At 41.9% G+C, this 12,357-nt stretch overlaps 2 protein-coding genes across 2 annotated transcripts in view; one reads left to right on the top strand and one right to left on the bottom strand.

Annotated features, from left to right (window-relative positions):
- The first annotated feature begins 526 nt into the window (after nt 1-526).
- Nucleotides 527-6,936, top strand: PCBD1 (pterin-4 alpha-carbinolamine dehydratase 1). The gene is made up of 4 exons (XM_024206615.3): nt 527-660; nt 5,024-5,155; nt 5,638-5,718; nt 6,234-6,936. The coding sequence occupies exons 1-4, from the start codon at nt 658-660 to the stop codon at nt 6,330-6,332; spliced, it is 315 nt and encodes a 104-aa protein (XP_024062383.1). The 5' UTR covers nt 527-657; the 3' UTR covers nt 6,333-6,936.
- A 705-nt stretch (nt 6,937-7,641) lies between these two features.
- SGPL1 (sphingosine-1-phosphate lyase 1) overlaps nt 7,642-12,357 on the bottom strand; it is a 48,163-nt gene continuing 43,447 nt past the window's right edge. The window contains exons 13-14 of the mRNA XM_024206606.3: nt 11,431-11,551; nt 7,642-11,311 (exon numbers count right to left, since the gene is read on the bottom strand). Of these exons, the coding sequence (XP_024062374.1) occupies nt 11,171-11,311; nt 11,431-11,551 (262 nt within the window). The 3' untranslated portion in view covers nt 7,642-11,170. The remainder of the gene's footprint in view (nt 11,312-11,430; nt 11,552-12,357) is intronic.

Below are 12,357 nucleotides of genomic sequence, written 5' to 3'. Positions count from 1 at the left end.
TTGGGTAGGTTGGCCCCTATTGCCATCTGAACCCTCCCCCCTGAAGTTTTCATTTGTGTTAATTTTCAGAAACTGTATTGTGCAATCACAGGAGGGAAGGGTAAATAAGATGTTATCACACCATCTCGTGATCAATCAAACAACCCTCTTATGTAATCAAATGTATCTCCACCAGCAACTGTACATGTAAGCTTTCTATTTTAATCATTATCCTGTTCTTGCTTCAGCAAGGCGCCTGGGATGGCAGAAACGGTTAGTCTCCGTCTGAGAAAGGAAAGGTGGACACAGATAGGTGATGCTTCAACATAAAACAGATGCAAACACAGAGCAATTTTAGCATACCTCAATAGACAGCCAATAGGTCCTGCTGTGTCCATGACAGAGTGCAGCAGAAAACAAGCAATCTCTGCCCTTTGATTCTACTATTGGTAAATCATTAGGACCTGGGCAACAGTTACAGCTGTTTGTAGTGGGTGGATTTAAAACACTTGCCACGCCTCCTCTCTCTCCCCTCCCCCCCCCGCCTTACCATCTGCAAGAAGAGCTCAGACACAAGCTGTGCCTCTGCCTGTTGCATGTGTGTATATATACGAAAGACCAGATGAGCATTTGCTGCATCTGAAGACCAGTTACTGAGTCCACAGGCAATCTACAGCCATGGTAAGTCACGGCTTCGAAGGCCAGACTTTGCTTTGCAAGTAACAGCTATGCTATTTGGAAAGGCAGAAAGGTTTAAGCCAGCTGCTCTATTGTACAAGAAGAGGGAGAAAAGAACAAAAGCTTTATTCTTCAGTAATGACTAACCCAGGCAAACCTATAGGCAGCTACTCCAGTACTAAGTGGGTGTTCACCAATAGGAATCTCTCGGTGGGTGTTGTTGGGCTTCTCTTTCTGCAAAGCAGTTACAAATATGAGTAGTCCCCATTAACACTCCATCAGAGATGCAACATCCACTGCAATCACTATCTTGTGAACCACATTGGTACGAATTTATAACACCGCTTGGTTCACTTATATACAGCCCCACTGACTCTTGCATAGAAAACCTTTGCATTTTTTTCCAGATGCATAGGGCCAGGGCTCTGGTACAGCTAAAGCAGGGATGCTACAGGTTGGACTTGTATCTTATTAACAGAGCTCCATGGGATCCCAAGCTTAGAATAACAGAAATTGCAGATCAGGGCTAAGGGGAATAGGCAGAGCACTACAATAGCAGAGGATGCTGCATGTCAGGGTTGAGATGCACTGCTTTGGTCACAGTGGTCATTTGCAGCCCTGCTTGCAATATATCTATCTCTAGCCAGTAATAGTGGCTTCTCACTTTCATAAGCACCAAGCAAACGCTAAAAGGAAATTGCTGGATTTGTGTATGGCGATTTTTTTTTTTTTTTTTTTTTTTTTTAAGGTTCACATGAAATTGCAAAGACTAGTCGAGTTGGTTTCTGTGCACCATTGTGTGGCAAGTCTGCTGTTTCGGACAGGAACAAACAACAACATGGCTGCTGGAAAATGCAGCAAAACATTTTAAGATTTATTAAATTAGCTGTAATGAGAAACATGTTTTAACTAGTGAGAGCATGTGGAAGGCATTAGCTGGCAGTACTGACAAAGAAGCAGCCTAGTGGGGCCAGACTTCAGGACAAAAAACTCGGACACTTCTAATACTGTCCAAGGGGGAGAGGAGGCTGCACAGGAGCATGTGGGTTTAGAGAACTCAGGCAGCTTTGGTAACTGGGAGGAGGGCAAGTTTGTGTGCCTGTCATGATGGGAGGCAGCAAGAGGATTCAGAAGCTAAAGATTACTGGGACCAACATAAGGCTATGCCCTATCCTATAGCAAGTTCTAGCCTTGATGAGGGAGACTGGCTTTACTGTTTTGCCTCTTTGCCCAAACCTGCTATGGCCCCTCACCCTGGCTTTGAGCTACTCGGGCATGCAGTTGTGTCTGGGGTACTCCCAGTTGTGAAGCTAGGATTTAGAAAATCCCATAGCTTCATTACACTCTTAATTCAATAGGGAAGTAACGCTCCAGTGCAGAAGCAGCTTGATCCAGAGTCACAGGTGGAGGGAGAACTACCAGGCTCGGATATACTAGTAGACCATGGGAAAGTCAGCCAGTCATGTTGGAACAGGAACACGGTTCATTTCAGTATAGGCAGCTAGGACGTACCTGCAGAACCGAGGGCCTGTCATCCTACAGCCACCACAGTGCATTTTATGGTGATGCAGTTTGTTACAACAGCTGCTGTTTTGTAAGAGACCGTTGCACAGTGGGGGAGGGGAAGCATGGGTGAGGAGACCATAAGGGTCATGTTCCCATAATAAAGGGGAAAGTACACCTGTACCCTGCTTAGTCATCACTAGCTTATCTTGTTTTCATCATAGTCCCTCCCCACTGTACTGCTTGCTTAGAAGCCTGACGCACTTCCATAGTGAGAGTGGCTAGACTATTAACCTGTTCAGGCATTCAGGTGGCTCTAGCCATTTTATAGCACACAAAGAGGAAAGCAATAGCCCAATCAGAGCCACACTCTGGCCAGACTGTTCTTCCTCTGCTGTTGCAAGTCAATTTGGAGGAATCGTACTTGCACTCCTGCATGGCAGCCTGGAGCCCTAACCTCTAGATTACCGGGCAGCCAGAAAACATTTCAAAGTGTTGAAATAACCTAAGTGATTCTCCCCTGCCTCACTCACAAACAAGCAGCATATGGGGTGTGTTAACAGCTTTTCCCTTCTAGCTAGTGTCTATGCCGCACAGGAGAAAGTGTCTGGTTCTGATGGCGTTATGGTAAGTCAGCTTCCACCCCGCTTTATCCTGGTTGCTAAGATACCTAGAATAAGCTTATCTAGAGATCACACAAAGGGCATTGGCTGAGGTTTTACTGTGCTGAGCAGTGTTTACACTGCATCTTCAATTAAAAAAAAAAAAATCTCTGCCTCAGATCACACAACAAAGCAGCCTGATGCGGGACAGGGCTGAAGTGAGCAACAGAAATACAGGGATACCATTAAAAAGTAATACTTCTGTGAGCAGGGAGGGTGTTTATAATTAGCTTGTTGGTAGACAGGTACAAGGAATGCTTTCACAAAATACATTTTGAATGAATCACACACCTTAAATTATACCTGACATTGATCTGTATCTCAAGAGAAGTTATGAAATAAATTCATTAGCATCACATTTAACCTAGTGTTTCATCTTGCATTCTCTCGGATACAGTTTATCCGGAGCCCATCCACTGGTTTTAACTTAAGTGTGGGTGTCTATATAGGGCACACATACCTGTACCTCATCATAACTGGTTAGTGGGTACATTTATGATAAATCCTGTCTAGCAGAGGATTATAGTGTGCCTTTGCCTACATGCGTAATTATAGTCCAGTGTGCTTAAACATGGGCATTCAGAGTTTCCATACAGAATGGCTTGTCGAGCACAACCCCCCCCCCCAAAAAACACACACACAAAAAGAGAAACCCACAATACTAGAGAAGTAGTATCTGCTCAGTGACCAGCCTTTTGGGCTCTGCATCCTCAGACTACCTGAATCAAAGTAAACCATGGTTCTATTTCTTTGTGCAGATGTTTCAGAAAATAAATACTAGTATAACTGACCAAAGACGAAGACGACAGAGGGGAGTTTAGATTGAATAACACGCTCAAAGTAGCACACACAAAATGCATCATTTTAAGCAGCTATCAAAAGTTTGAGACTCTTCCAAGGCATCCTGGCTATTCACCATTTAAGATTCCACATCTTACATAAGTGTGTGTATGCAATTCCAAAAATACATCAACTTCAGCCCCAGTGAAGCTAGGATTTTAAAAAGGCCCATTATAAAACAGAGCGTCATCTAATCTGCAAGGATTTGGGTTGCTGAAATAAGGCTCTGACACCAGCTCACCTAATGTTCCTGCCCTCTTCAATAGGCCCAGGATAGGTGCTATTGGGCAACTCCCACTTATCCATTTATGCTCATCTTAAACTGAAGCATGCTCCAGTTTATCTTGGCTGACTTACTCCACCCAAGCATGATGTGTTGTAAAACTGAGTCATGAAGAACGGCAGTATTATTCTAAAAAACTATAACAGGAACAGCTCTAGCCAACAATAATGAAAGACAATGCAAAATAATCACTCCTCCCTCCCAATTTTGGGTCACAAATAGCCTCCCTTTATTTAGTAGTTAGATGGAAGAGGTGTTCTGAAACTTCTGCTGTAATGTAGGAGCATAATATGGAAAAGTTTAAGCACTGGTTTAATCTGACCAATCACAAAATGTTCCTCCCAAGATCCAAAGACATCCAGGGAGAGCAAAGTGGGGAAAGCAGTTGCTTAAACATTAACAGAGCAATAAATCTGTTACTATGAAATGGTTTTTCCATTCATGCAACTTTCCCTATACCCTCCTGGAAGGAAAAACACTGCAGTTTGGGTAGGATGGCATATTGCAGCCAGCTTTCAAAGTAAATAAATCTTGGTTAATTTGAGGATTCCCTCCCCTAACTTTGAAAGGGGCATTCCATACCAAAGCTGCAGTCCAGATAGCTCCTTTTGTGGAGAATGCTGGATTGCCTTTTCTTGCCTTCTGGAAATGTTTCAGTTACACAGAACTCAAATATCTATCCCTCTGAAAAATTTAGTTGAAGTTTAAAGTATACTTGTTTGGGATCCTCTCAGCAGTACATAGCAGAGATGGTTCACATCATACAGCCATCACTCATTTTAGCCCAGTTTGTAGTACATGGTGAAGGCAAGCTCAGCCCTGAAATGACTGGAGTGCTGCAGGTCGTGACCAATAAGCATTGGTAACCGTAAAATAGCCTAAGGGGCTTAAGTTACTAGGTGGGTGCTTCAGCTCATGACAGAAGTCAGGAAAGCCTCATTGCATGTATACTTTATCTGTGCCTCACTGATTTGAGCACCCACTTTCTATTTACTCAGAGAAAGGAAGCATTACCTCTGCTCAAGCAAACGTCAACAGCCTGTGTCTTCTTGGTCCATTCTTTTTATTTCTCTCCTAGGCAGGAAAAGCCCACAGGTTGAGCACCGATGAGAGGGAGCAACTGCTGCCAAACCTGAAAGCTGTAGGATGGAATGAGGTGGAAGGGAGAGATGCCATCTTCAAAGAGTTCCATTTCAAGGACTTCAGTCGGGTACAGAAACTGACACCTACGTCCATACTGCCAGTGGGCTGCATGTCAGTTTAGGGATCCCACCCAGGAAGTTAATGCTTATTTTAAACAAACTGTTTTCCTCTTTTCATAGATGTTTAGACCAGAAGGGACCATTCTCATCTGTTCTGAATACTTGCATAACACAGGCCATAGAATCTAACCCAGTAATTCCTGCATCCAGTTCATAAGCCTCTGGCTGAGCTAGAGCATCAATTACTGAAGACATCCAACTACTCAACCAGTCAGTCAGTGTTTTTTGCAGAACTTTTCCCACACAAAGAGGTGGACGTGTGGGGAAATCTTAGGCAAAGGCAATGTAGTGTTAGGCAAGTTTTGTGTTTGCCTGGATTCCCAAAAAGGAAAGGAAGTTAATTCCATCAAGGACATGCCAACCATAAATAATTGTGAGCCAACTCTAGTGGTGGCTCACAACTAACTTGTCTTTTGTTCCTTCTGGGCAGGCCTTTGGGTTCATGACCAGAGTCGCTTTGCAGGCAGAAAAACTGGACCACCACCCTGAATGGTTCAATGTTTACAGCAAGGTAAAGGATGGCAGTGGGCGATTAGATCTCATAACATGGAAGGTGCTTCAGGTTTAACAACGGATAAACAGTATAACATTTTCTGTTTGTAGGGCGCTTAGGATGATGGGATGCTGGGCCATGACTCAGGCCCTTAGGTGCCATGGCAATACAAATAGATAACACTTAGCAGTTCCTTCTGTTAAGAGTGAGGAGGTTGTTTACATGTAGTGAGAAAAGACATTTTTGCACTGTCAGACAATTGTATAAATCATGCCTATCCCCATTAATAGTATTGTAGCATCAAAATGAAGCTCTAGTAGTGGATCCAACTCACAAAAGTTGGAGTGCCATGAAGTTTGCACCCATCTCTTGTTTCTGCTGTCCCACTATTAGAGATTTTATGGGTACTGCTGGGGAAAAAGTAATGGAAGTACTTAACACTACTTCAGATAAATAACCATTTACAATGTTGGCATAAATTTAGAATATGGCTGCTCTTTCCATCAACTGCAAGTATTTTTGTTTTGTTTTAGGTTCACATTATCCTGAGCACACACGAGTGTGCAGGCTTATCCGAGCGGGATATCAATTTGGCCAGTTTCATAGAGCAAGTTGCAGCTTCTCTGTCTTGAATGAGGCTGGGAGTACATAAGCCTGAATTGGCTGAACAGCCACCATCTCCTCTCTCATTCTTAAAACTGAAGTTAGAACCATTTGCTGGTTCCACACAGTTCCTGATCCAGGCAGAAGACAATGCTATGCTCAGCTCCTCTTCCACCACAGCTCAAAGTTTCAGAGGGAATAAGCTGCCCTAGCGTAAAAATACTTCCTACTTTTCAGTCACCAGGACGAAAGCTGCCTTATTTTTTGGTCCAGTGACTACCAGTGTAAAATTGCTTGACCTCTGGCACTTTTGGCATATCTGGCCTTTAGCGGAAGAGAGTAATATTATACAACTGTCAGTGCAAGCAGTTTGAGTTTATTGTTACCCAGACAGTTGTGTGCTTGCTTCTTACTTTACAATTATACTGTTTTGTCTACAGTGAAGCCTATGTCCCCTGGTCTCTTCTGTTAGCAGACCAGTATCTGTGATGTGCAGTTTGGTTACATTTGTAAGCTTTGTTCAAATAGTATTATATCAGGTATGCGGGGTTACCTGTGTTGCAACTGGCCATAATACAGAGCTGGGAGCCAGGAATGTCAGCTGAAAATATCTAAGTGTTTACAATAAAGTTCTCATAACATACCAATTGTCAGTTTGAAGGGAGTATTCACTGCATAGTTTTGACTGAACAAACTAAGTTGAAGTTATTCATATTTACTCTCTCCTCCCATAATTCACTCCACATGTCTCCAGGTCATTGCATGGGGAAGGCTTCCTGAGGCATAACTAAACTTCTGGAGCAGTTGCATGTGCTTTTAAACATCTCTACCTCAAAGAGAAGTGGTTAAAAAACTACAAAATATAGGGTCCAGAAGGGGACATCCATGAAACGGAGCTGGTAAAGCTAGTAGTAATAAATATCCAATAATTCTAAATAGGGAAAGGTATCCTTGGCTCACAGGGTTTGAAGAGTCAGTATTCAAGATTGTACTGTAGATGTGGTAGGACTTTGAAAAACAGGAGAACATGTAAAAGAGCATAGTGCAGTGTTAAGTAGAAAGGCACTCTGCCTTTAAGCCAGAGTATGATGAAAGCAGTTTGACTCTAAGGGTATGTCTACACAGTAGTTAAATCCCATGGCTGGCCCGGCTCAGCTGACTCAGACTGGTGGGGCTCCGGCTGCAGGGCTGTAAAACTGCTGTATAGATGATCGCGTTCAGGTGCTGCTGTCCAAGCTCTGGGACCCTGTGAGTGGGGGAGAGTCTTTTATTCCAGCATAGACTTCCCCTAAAAGGTAGTTTGGCACTGTAGTACTGTCACCTCTCATGGATGCAATAACATGGGTATCTGATTTTGTCAGGGCAAAAACCACAAGACCAACATTCTAAGAGGAGCTCTACAAGTGGCTGACTCAGGTCTAACCCTTATATTTGTCTAACGCCAGAATTCACTATAGAAAATCCACAGCTCCTTAATATAGCCTTCCTTTAATACCCTTAAACACCACATGTTAAGAGCAGTCAGAGTCAATGCCCTTATCTGGGAGGCAGGAAGAAAAGCAGTTGCAAAGCTGTAATTCACATTAATGAACAGGAAACCACACCAACGCACAAGCCAGGAGCAGTGGCCTAGGCTATGTACCAGCACTGAAAAGACACCACCTCCCTGCAAAATCATGGCTGGATCACCAAAGATTCCGGCTAGTGGTTTAGAAAACCCTTCTTCAATAAATACAGTGGGCTTGGATAATTAAGTGAACCATTTTAATACAAAAAGGACTCTCCACTACAGTATTTTACCATCTCTTCAATAATTTCAGTCTACAGAGTTTTAACCAGTAATAAGCGAGAGTGAATGTTACAGAATATCACCATCAGAGCAAATCCTGCCCTGGAGGCCCCTTAAAAACAATGGGTGCACATGTAATGTGTGTCATAGTCTCATTATATGCATCTTAATCTTCTTGAAAGCATCAAGAAAGCGCAGATGGAATCAATGGCTCAGCAGTATCCACTGCACCCTGACACTTTACATAGGATATAGTGTTCCATTTGGCAAATAAAGGTTAAACATCTGCAAGCAGCTACCTTCCTTGTGAGCCCTTCACAGGCACATTAATTCCTCTCCACCCTGAAACATTGCCAGTGTTTAAATACCTTGTTTGAAAAACTCTTACAGGAAGATAGAATTTGATATTTTGGGAACCTCCTGCCCCTAGAAAAGTACCATCAAGTTTCAGATTACAATCCACTCTGTAGAGTTTAAAACCCAGTAAATAATGTATTAATGTCACAATTTTTCTAAAAACAGTATGCATGATAAAGCAGATACAGATTCTATATTAAAATGGCAAAGGCAAATAAAGACTGCATACTAGTAACATACAGTGTGCAGAACAGATTACATTTACAGTATAGATCAAATGTACATAAAACATAATCAAAGAGTCACAAGCATTAACAGTACATGAAGCCCAGAATGGAGTACACAGAGACAAATACCTCTTCAAGTACATTAAAAAAAAAAAAAAAGTGAATTGAAACATTGATTTGTTAGCCCCATGTAATTCCTGGGGAAGAAGATAAGGAGAATTGGAGAGGGTTTTTTAGAACTGTTTTTCCCTTTTTTTAGGTCTGGGTTGGAAGTCAACTATCAAAATAGCTGGGAATTTATATAGAAGATCCCTTTCCAAAGTACAGTATACAGTGAGAGATGCAGTGATCCTCAGATGGCAGGATACGAATTATTAGGTCCAATTCATGTTGACTAAGTCAGCAAGACACAAATGGAGTATCTGGCAATTTGAATTAAATGTTTCAAGAAGAGGGCTGAAAAGAATTCTTTGAGTAAGTAGACATGTGCCCACCTTATCTTACTGAAATCTATAAGATGGCTAAGCTGTATTGACTCAGAGTTCAGAATAGTAGATATATTTTAAAAAGAGAATATCCTCATCCACAGACTTTGAACCCAGCACTAAGCTTGCTTTAGCAATGGCTCGTAATTCACTCTCACTTTGCATAGCTACTGTGCAAGTGTGCGTTTCAGACATGTTGAGTCACTCAGGAGCAGTTTGGATGCAAGCAAATCCAGTACTGGAGGTGAAGGGGGGCCACTCCTTTAAGATTTACAGCACTTTTTTTTTTCTCCCAGGAAGCATTGCATAATGCAACCACCTCTTGTGAGAGTTGTTTGCATTTGAAGTGTCTAGTAGTATGCAGAAATGGATCAAAAGAATGAGTATTGGAAAATGCACTCCACCCTAATTATAAGGCTCTACAGGGCTAACCACACCAATGATTAGCATCAAAAGCTTTTCTAGTTTCTTTACGGGGCTGCAACCATTTTACAAGGCTACTCAATGCAGTCTGCATAAAGGACAAAGTAAGCTAATTCTTGATAGAGACCCCCTCCTCAGAACCCAAGACCTTCATACTTTCAATATTAATTAGATCCCACCATAACACCTCACGCTCAGCACTATATCAACACCTTTATAACACTGAAAACACTTGGCTCAATAAGACTATTACATTGAGGGTGGAGTGTACTGTACCTGAGTCCAATTTGCTACGGCTTATTTTCAAGCTAGTACCATAAGGAGATGACCAAGGCCACACCACAGTCAGCAGCTGATCCATCATACTCTTCCTGACGTCTCAGGAAAAGCTGGAGCAGTGTCAAGGCACACTGGTGAATGCCCTTTGAAAATGTGCCTTAAAAGAGTCAGTGCAAAGAGCAGACAGAAACCACTACTTTCTTTTACAAAAAGTCATCTCTTCATATTAAACGACGGTGTAAAAAAAGTTAACTTTGGTGCCATATGTTTGCACAAATCCCAAGCCATTACACAGAGCAAGGCTCAACTGACTTCACTGCAGCATTTTAGGATAGTGCAAAACCTTCAAGTTACATACAATAAAATAATCATTTTGCTCTCCTCCAGAGTTGTGCAAGATACAACAGCATTATGGGTGGTAATGTAAAAGTTCTAGAACAAGAGGCAGGAAAGCAATGATACTGTATAAAGAGTGGTTCTTGCGGAGTACCTTCAGACTCTTTCCCCTATCCTACCCGGTTGGTTTAAAATTAACTTTCTACTTCTATTGCAATTTATACAAGGCTCAGGAAGAGTTGCTTACATTAAGAAAGTCATCCAAAGAAATTACTATCTATAAATTGACAACTGTATCTAACTGGATCTCCATATGTAGAGAATTCAAAAACTGGATTGGTGAATCAATAAAGGAAAGACTATCATGTTCAGAGTTAGCAAGATATAATCCCCCCATCACACAATTTGTTAAACACGGTTTCCTACAGTAGTTAGCAGTACCGTTGGAGGAGTCACCGAATACTTGTGTTCAATTCACTTTCTACCTCCAACTTCTGGGGAGGTTGCCTCAATGTCTCTATGTTTCAGACAATTACAAAGAACCCAAATCCTAGTGGGGCATTCACTAAATAAAAGATCCACAGCTTTTCTTCCAGGAAAAGAAACGGTACAGAATAAACAAAGACAGAATACCTGAGGAGTTAGGGGGTTGTGGAATGGACATTCAATTGCCATAACAATGCCATTCCACCCAAGACTTTTAGGACTAGTCTTGGTAGCTAACTAAGGTGATACAATAGAAAAATTAAAACTAAACCAACTATTGAGAAGTGACAAAGACAGCTGAAATTACTCAAAAGTTGATTTCAGAAAGTAGAGGGATGAGACAAAGAGAAAGGGGAGGAAAGTTCTGTAGATAAAGCTGCCGCCTGCATTTGCAGGATCAAAGACAGTAGCTTAGTATGATCTCCTTCCTCCAGGAATTCAGAATACCACCTCAGAGCTGGCTGGCAAAGTACCAGTTACTACATTCAGGAGTGTCCAGGAGAACCGTTCATGTGTTTGTCACTGGAAGGGATGTCTGTGCTATAGAGGCAGTCCAAGTATGCATGAGAAATCTCTGATACCATGTTCCTGTCTGGGATGGACTGCGCCATTCCATAGATGGCACCCTATGGTTAAAAATAAACAAATTATTACGCAGGAAAACTCTATCCCAACAGGGATGTGTGAATTTAGAGATTTAATCATTTCAATATAACGTCACTCTTGTTGTACAGGGTCTCCTTACCATGCCAGTGGTCTTGGCTTTAGGGTCCTTCATGATCTCTAAGACACAGTCTCTGACATCCTCCAAGAATTGTTCTGCAATGCCAGGTTTTGTGTGCAACAGCGTAATGCAGAGATGGATGCTACAAGCAAAGGGGAGAGGAAAGATAAGCCATTTCACAATGGAAAGGGCAGAAAACTATTCCTTACATTTTCAGAGTAACTAGGAGGGTTTAAGTCATGCCACTCCCCTTGACTGATGAGGCCCCTTTGAAAATTTAAGATATAACACGTTGGGCCATACGTAGGTGTTTTAAGAATAATCAGGTTGATTGATTTTCAAAAAGGAAAAGCAGGTAACTCACTGCTATTGCCCCTTCAAATACAATAAATCCAGGGAGAATACACATTAAACAGTGTTTCCCAGACTTTTGAAAGCTGAGCCCTTCTTTACAGAAATGGCAGTTAGACCTCCCTCTGTAACCTCACCACATGTTGTTAAAGACCCACGCATCTTAATACATGTAACTACAACATCCCATCCTTCTCTAGTTAATCTTTCATCCTTCCCCTCAACACACACACACACACACGCACACACTTTAGGAAATGCTTGTGTGGATCTTCATAATATACTTCCCTCTAATTTCTTACATGCTTTGAAATATTTTAAAATCTCAACTCTGATAACTATTATTAGTATCTGAGCTAGCACCTATTGAAATGAATGGAGCAGCTCACACCTCAGAGCTATTGTTTCAACTTCTCTACAAACTCACCTCTACCTTAGCCTCATGTTTTGAAGGTTGTTTTCTTTAAAAGCGATTTTTTTTTTTTAAATGCAAACTGAGAATCTGGAGAACAAGTGAGAGGTCTGTCCTTGCCTCCCCCCTCAGGTACTCCTTCACATCCTCAAGGGGCATGTGCCCCACCTTTTGGGAAATACTCA

The sequence above is a fragment of the Terrapene carolina genome, unplaced genomic scaffold, assembly GCF_002925995.2.
Source record: "Terrapene carolina triunguis isolate 2854851 unplaced genomic scaffold, T_m_triunguis-2.0 Scaffold95, whole genome shotgun sequence".
NCBI classification, from domain to species: domain Eukaryota; kingdom Metazoa; phylum Chordata; order Testudines; family Emydidae; genus Terrapene; species Terrapene triunguis.
Note: the sequence above shows the minus strand (reverse complement) of the source record. Positions and strands in the feature narration are given on the sequence as shown.